Below are 7,325 nucleotides of genomic sequence, written 5' to 3'. Positions count from 1 at the left end.
TTTATTGAACCTGGGTCATATTTAGATTCACAAGCAATTTTAAATGTACATCTTATAATTCAATTTAAGTGTTTTACACAAAAATATTGGCACACAACAGTTGCCATAAGGTGTAACACCACCTTGCTAAGGAACTGCTGCCAGTGTTTGCCCAAGGTTGCAAAATCTTTACCTGGAACATGAAAACCTGTAACAAATTTTAAATTAATTGTACAAAACTGCTGTGTGTAACTTGTAGAGGCTCCCCCCTGGAAAAGGTCCCACCCCACCCCAAAAATGATTACAACTAATGTACATCAGTCACAACAGAATCCTGGCTCAGCACCCACACCAGACGCATCTTTAATTTTTAAACCAATCATCAGATACCAAGGAAAGTAACTTTATACAAAAACAAATCTACACGTGCCTGAAAAAGAAAACACACCAGTACTTAGCATTATGCTAACTGTGACCAGAAAATGGCAGAGACTGCCACTTAACTTAAATACAAGGGCTGCATAGCATTGCAATAAACCCCAGAACTGTTAACCCTTTGGCATCAGGAATCCACATGTCCTGAACACCGCTGCACTCTGCAGGAGCAGCAACAGCCTCAGCTTTGGAGCTGCACGAACCGAAGGGTTAACTGCTGTTTGCCAAGACACTGCACACAATGGGCTCCAATTTAAAACCTGAAAGAGACTAAAAACCGCGTGATGAACATTTGGTAGAGGATCTATTTTGATACTGGTTATTTCGTTAAAAACCTCCATGGATAAGTTGGTACAATTAGGAGAGTTACTGAACACTTGCTTTTAAATTTTAATCAGGTACGTATACTAGATCAGAAGTTGTCAGATCTACTCATTATCAAAGTTCCAATCACTCCTCCTTGGCAGTTTGCAGAAGTGAAGAAGGGATTCCTTCAATTTCGTAACACTTCCTGCAGGGTTCATGATGTGAGAAATGCAACAGTCACATCAGGGCCTTGTACCGCTTCCCTAGATAGAACTGCAAGTACTTATGGAAACAGAACGTTAGAAAAGACACAGACATTGCTTGTTACTACAGCTGAATTACAGCATTTGCAGCTTGCTTGGATCTTGCTTAGCATACAGACTAGGCAGGTTTAAGTGAAAAGGAAAAAAGAACAGGCCAATTAAGTGATGAGATTTCAGCATAGCTTTTGCTACAGAAGATATATAAAAACAATTCATTTTTAACTAGGAAGGAACGTAAGCAAATAAGTTTTACAGTTCAGTAAAGAGGGTTTCGAAACTTAGTGACTTTTTTTTTGTGACCAGGATGTTTGGTAGACAGTGAACTGAAATCCAGGACCAGGTACAGTACTCTTAAACAACTCTTCGGACTTCAAAAAACCTCTTCAGATAGTAGATTTGTCCCAGTGTCATGGCAACTAGTACAAGAGCTTCAAAGAATGACCAAAGGACCACTCTGCTGTTTGTGTTGTCATTAACTGTTGAGGGAAAAAAAAAAAAAGGAACAAAGAATTTAAAACAAATTATATCTCCATCATGAGATATTTTGTCACAGGATCCAAAGAATTGCATATAAGCCTTACAATGACATCACTGGTATTTGTATCACGGCTGTACAAGGCTTCCAGGCACTGAACTGAGAACCTGCACAGCCTGAACCAAGCTGTGCAAGCAGATGTTCATCTCACCTCTGCACACACACTGCAACGTCCTGCTGTGCTTTTTCTGTATTTTGCATAACAATCTTCATTACATGAGAGACAAGAAAATGTAGAGACTGCAAGTGTCGATCATACTGGGTCTGACTGGGTCAGGATTTGTTCTGAATTCTTTTTAGTAATTTGAAACAGCTCTATGGACTTAGAAATAAATCTTAAAAAAAAAAAAAAAAAAAAGGCATTTAAGTCAAAAGACACCTACTTGCTCTATGTATTCTCTCACGAACTTCCATGTACTCCTGTTCATGCTTTACAGCTGTCATGGCCACTGCTAACTCGTTAATCATCTCTTCTAGCTTGTTCTGATGAGCTGCAGAATAATTTCAGAAGCATCAGAAAGTTATTTACTCAAAAAAACATTTTGTTAAACATATGAACAGTTGTAATCAACTTCCCATCACAGAGGGAGTTCTGAAAAATGCAGTCTGGACAATGAAAACTTTCTATCCTTACAGCAAAATAGTTTTGTTGTCTCGTTGCCACTTTTCATAGCACGTCACTGGCATTTACTGAGGGGGAAAACACCTCTCACCACATCCAACTGGATGACAGCTGGCACCCAATTGAGTCAGTGCAGACCACTTCTATCCAAGATGGGCACACGACTCCAGAAAAACAGAACGTAACAATACATGAGATCATTACCACACTGTTACCCACTTTGCAAGTACTTTCCAATATCCTCCAAGCAAATTATCTTAACATAACAGCTATTTTTTCTAGTTGTTAAGTTTGCAAAAAGAGAACAACTGAGAATTTAGCTTAAGATCATGATGCTGGCAAAACGAGATGACTGTGTGAAGCAACGTATCACATCTTGTGCCTCCCTGCTTAGCTGTAGCACAGCGTTCAGCAGAAACAGTGCCAAAGGGGAACAGCAAATGGCAGGAACTGGCCTCAGGTTCTGGTATGTCATGAAAGCAGAAGAGTAAGAAAATGAACTAACAATAACAGCAAATTAGCTTGAGACAATTCAGCACATGGAAGGAACAGAGATCCAAGATTTAGTGATTTGTCAATCACAGGATCCTTTCAATACCTTCATGCTCAAAGAACTGCCCACTAACAAAAGTTATGAATTATGCAAGTAATTTTCAGAGTTTTCTAGCACCAAGAGAAGTTTGAGCAATCATTCCACAGACACACTCCAGGCAAACATCTCTTGAAGGGATATATTGGATTTTGAAGCTACCTATATTATTTCTTTATAAATTCACGTTCTGAAAGCAAATCTATTAAAAATATACACATTTGGGTAACAGACAAAAAGATGGCCAGAGAATAACACTCATACAAGTCCTAACTGGAGTTTAAGTAGATGTCAAAACTACACTCACTTTGCTAACATAAATCTCTCATTTCACAGCTGGTCACTGCCATACGTACAGTTTATTGGAGAAGAAATTAGCCTCAGGTATTGCTTAAGCTCATTAAAAAAAAAAACACAGGGAAAAGTGTTTATCTTAAAATTTAAAGCTCTATTAACATCCCTTAGCATTGATGCTTACGATGTCTTTTCACATTCAATAAGAAGATTTAACTGAGATTTAAAAAAAAAAAAAATCAAGTTAAGAATTTGTTAAATTTCACCAAGAGGTAACAACCAAGCACTCAATTCACACAGTTATTTACTCACATTAAAAAAAAAAAACAAAAACAAAAACCAAAAACAACTTTCTTTCTAGCTTCAGTTAGTGATTTCTAAAGAAAACTTTACAACTTGTTACCCAAACACTTAATTTGCAGCAAATGGCAACTTCCCAGTTTTCTCCTCTTGCAACATGTTTGCTAATTCATATCCTAGGTGGAATTTGTTGTTTCCAAAAGCCCTCGATTATCCAACATTCACTTTAGTAAGTAAATATAGTTTAATGCTCCTGGATGCCCATTGTTTTAGTTCAATTCCACCTAAAACATCTAATCAAGCCTTCTGTTAGCCACAAATCATGACCTGAAGACAAAGTGTCAAGGCCAGTTTGAGGACCTGATCCCAAGAGCTGCTAAGTATTTCAACCTCTCGATGGAAGCTTGCAGTGCTCAGCATTGCTCAGAATCAGACCTTTGATGTAGTTTATTAAAGACATTCTCATGCTACAAACAAACATTACAGAGAAAAAGCAAACGTTAGCTGTTAGTGAATAAACATATGCAAAGACAAGATGCTAATGAGCTTTCAAAAAGCAGTACACATACCATCCCAGGTATCTCCACCACCTAGAGAAAAGTGTAAGAGATGAACACAAGTACAGGACAAAAGGCTGCAGATAAAACAGTAACTTACATGGCCACGAGAAAATATTGTTTCATTAGCACATTTACCAAAGAGCTCAACTAATGCATATGGCAATCTACATACTGCTGAGCAAACTAGAAATCAGAGAAAGAAACTGATGAAAAGACTAAAAGATGAAAGCACTCGTTTCTGCAGACGGCCAAGTGATGCCCTGGTGATTTTGCATTAAGTTGTGCCACGAGGTCTAAAAACATCCATATCCATTTTAGCTGTGCAACAGCCAACTAGACCGCCTGAAGAAACAGGAACTCTGAGAATCCTAGTCACATTCACAAGTCATGCATGTAGGTAAGAGCTCCCGAAAGAGAGCCTTCTTCTTAGGAGTCTTTCTCACCTTCTGTCTCCATATCTTGCCCCTTTGGAGCTTCCCCAATATCAATTGTGAACATCACTATCTTGGGAGTCATGGTGGACATTCTGTTACTAAAACAAAACTTGTAAGTTCCATCCATGTGGGCAGCAAATGTGTATTTTCCACTGGACTCTCGATCGCCTTTATAAATTCCTTTATTATCAGGCCCTGTAATCTGGACAATGAAAACAAGATATCACTCATTTTATTCAAAATACAGCGTTTTAAAATGCATCAATACCAGTTGGGCACATATTTTGAAGTCATCCAGTCAGATTTACCCACAGCACCTTTAATCTGACTGCTTTGGTGATATTTCTATTTTCCTCGCCACAACTCAAAAAGCAGTTCTGTGTTTTCCTGCACAGGAATCTTTAAAGCGCCCTCTCTGTAAAGAAAGCCATATAAAAGCTTTGCTTATTGACCGCCTGTCCTCAAGATAAGAAGCACTCCATAACAAGAGACATAAGCTGCGTACAAGCCTGGCTGTTCCCCAAATTCACAACTGCAGGGGAAACCTTATCTCTGTTGTGTAGAGGGAAACAAAAGGAAATAAAGGACATTCTCACAGTACAACGATGCACAGTTGTGCAGTGCCGCAGCTGCCAGCTCAGACAGAAGCAGGGCTCAGTGCTAAGCCATAAGAGTCATGGTGACCTTACATCTTCCAGGACACCAAACCCAGCCGCTAAGCTTCCATTACCGACATGCACATGGAATCTGGCAGCAGCCTCCTGCTTTTATTTCCTGTATCAGAACTGCGTAACTTTCAACAATTACACCTGATTTCACCAACAGCTCTCATGTGGAAACTATCACCAAACTACCTGCGCCTCGCTAAGATGAAAAGAATGCTCATTTGTTATTCTCCTATCGACTCAACGCTTTACTGAAGAAAAGCACTCACCCACAGCCTGAGCTGGCAATCAACCTGATTAAAGCCAGCAATCAGTCTCGATAAAGTCAGCGTTCATAAGCGGAGGAAGAACGCTCCCAGAACGAGCAACAAACCACTTCATTCTTCCCGCCAACAAACGCTGCACTACGCCAAGACCGCACGGAGCAGGACACCCCATAAACCCGGAGAGAGGCTCCAGCAGCAGCAGAAGGGCTCTCCTCCAGCGGGAGCACCAGCTGCCCCGGCACCCCAAGGAGATGGAGCTCACAGCGATCCCACGGCCCCAGAGCCGGGGGCGGCCAAACGCGGCCCACCCCCCTCAGGCCCCGCCGCCGCCCGGGCCTCCACGCACCGCTTCGCCTTTCCGCACCGCTCCCGGCGCGCAGGGCCCGGTCCCAGGGCTGGGCCCCCACTCAGCACGAGGCCCAAGGTCAGGCGGTCCCGCCTCACCTCTACGTCGATGTCCAGGAAGCCCCCTTCAGCCACCTCAAAGATGAGCCCCATCTTCGTGCCGGACGGCACCCGCTCCAGGAAGCACTCCTCCGCGTGCGCATCGATGCTGACGAAGTAGGCGGCGGCCGGGGCCGCCAGTGCGGCCAGCAGCGCCAGCACCGCCCGCACCGGCGACATGGCGGAGCCCAGGGGCACCGAGCGGCGGGCAGCAGGAAAAGGGGAGGGGGACTTCCGGCTCTCGCCACGCCCCTTCCGGGGCACGGGGCCGCCGCTCATAGGCCGGCGCGGTTCCACTGCCACGTACGGCCCTGCGCTACGGTGGCCGTGAAAGGACTGATGAGGAAGGGACGGCCCGAACCCTGAAGAGAGAGAGGCGCGAAGTAGGAGGCAGAGCCTGTGCTCGAGAGCAACCAATGAGCGAGGAGCAAGTTGCGGCGAGAAGCCAATCAGCACGAGGAGGGGAGCGCGGGCCTATCAAAATGGAGAAGAGCGGAGGGCGGAGCGGTATTGGATGAGCAGCGGAGGAGGCGTTGCCTGGCAACTGCGCAGCGCGGGCTGCGCACTTCTGAACAGTTCTTGTCTTTGCTGGGCGAGTTGTGCGCGTGGTGCTGCTCAGGCGTTGTGCCTTTTTGCCCTCAGCTGTACGACAGCTGTAATCCAAGTACTCGATTTGTGTGGGTAAAGCACCTTCGCCCCGCAAGGTGGGAGCTGCAGTGCTGACGTGGCTGTCACGCCCACAGCCACAGCAAACCTTCATCATGGACTGAGCCCACTGCCTCCATGGCCTGAGCCGCTGCCTTGGGTTTCCATTGGTCTCCAAGTGATTTCAGTCTTGCCAGTAGCATTCATACATAATGGGGGGAAGTTATTTGCTGCTGTATCCTGATGGTGGTAAGAACACCGCCTGTACCTCTGACACAGTTCTCACTTTGCAGCCTGTCTGCTCCCCAGAGGTACCACAGAGCACTCTCCAAATACTGTGCTCATTTCTGCTGCCTCTTTTCGTGCTTTCCTAAGTGGCGTTGGCCAGGAATGGATGACTGTGTTGTGACTCATCCCCATGCTGTGGAACTTTGGGCAGTATCTGTGGTGTTCCTTTGGCAAGAAGCTTCATGAACAACAAGCAGACATCATAGGACAGCACTGTTGTTATAAGTTAGGCAGCTGAATATCAAGCTCAGATGTCTGGACGCTTACGACCCAGATCAATGCAGATGAGTGCCTGCTGGCACTAGGATAGAAAACAATTAGAATAGAATCATTTGAGTTGAAAGGGGACCTGAAAGGCAGTCTGCTCCCACTGCTCGCAGTGCACAGGGACACCCACAACTCCATCAGTGCTCACAGCCCCATCCCCTGACCGTGGCTGTCTGCAGGGATGGGGCACCACCACCTCTCTGTGCACCCTGTGCAGTGCCTCAATGCCCTCAGCATAAAAACTTTTTCATTATACCCAGTTTAAATCCTTCCCTCTTGGTTTGAAACCGTTTCTCTTTGTCCCATCTCCATCTCCTTTATTACAGCCCTTTTAGATACCGAAGGGCCGTTCTGCTCACTCCGGAGCCTTCTCCTCTCCAGGCTGCACAGCCCCAGCTCTCAGCTCACCGACGAGGCGTTAGTTATTCTTGCA

At 44.8% G+C, this 7,325-nt stretch overlaps 1 protein-coding gene across 2 annotated transcripts; it reads right to left on the bottom strand.

Moving 5' to 3' along the window:
• Positions 1–71: 71 nt before the first annotated feature.
• On the bottom strand, positions 72–5,986 carry TMED2 (transmembrane p24 trafficking protein 2). 2 transcript variants are annotated; one of them, XM_052690870.1, is made up of 5 exons: positions 5,693–5,986; positions 4,327–4,519; positions 3,893–3,913; positions 1,902–2,009; positions 72–1,459 (listed from the first exon to the last, which is right to left on the bottom strand). In XM_052690870.1, exons 1-5 carry the CDS (start codon positions 5,969–5,971, stop codon positions 1,335–1,337), a joined length of 726 nt encoding a protein of 241 aa, XP_052546830.1. In that variant the 5' UTR covers positions 5,972–5,986; the 3' UTR covers positions 72–1,334. The 2 variants fall into 2 exon arrangements, with proteins under 2 accessions (XP_052546830.1, XP_052546831.1); XM_052690871.1 differs by lacking the exon at positions 3,893–3,913.
• Positions 5,987–7,325: the final 1,339 nt, after the last annotated feature.

This window comes from Tympanuchus pallidicinctus, unplaced genomic scaffold (genome assembly GCF_026119805.1).
Source record: "Tympanuchus pallidicinctus isolate F22 unplaced genomic scaffold, pur_lepc_1.0 scaffold28, whole genome shotgun sequence".
NCBI lineage: Eukaryota > Metazoa > Chordata > Aves > Galliformes > Phasianidae > Tympanuchus > Tympanuchus pallidicinctus.
The sequence above is the reverse complement of the archived record's forward strand: the minus strand, read 5'-3'. Positions and strand labels throughout refer to the sequence as shown.

Coding starts and splice junctions, on each gene's coding strand:
- TMED2 (XM_052690870.1), bottom strand. CDS start 5,971: ATGAGCGGCGGCCCCGTGCCCCGGAAGGGGCGTGGCGAGAGCCGGAAG. Junction 4,520..5,692: donor TCCTGGACATCGACGTAGAG/GTGAGGCGGGAC, acceptor TTCATTGTCCAG/ATTACAGGGCCTGATAATAA. Junction 1,460..1,901: donor TGAGAGAATACATAGAGCAA/GTAGGTGTCTTT, acceptor TTCCCTCAACAG/TTAATGACAACACAAACAGC.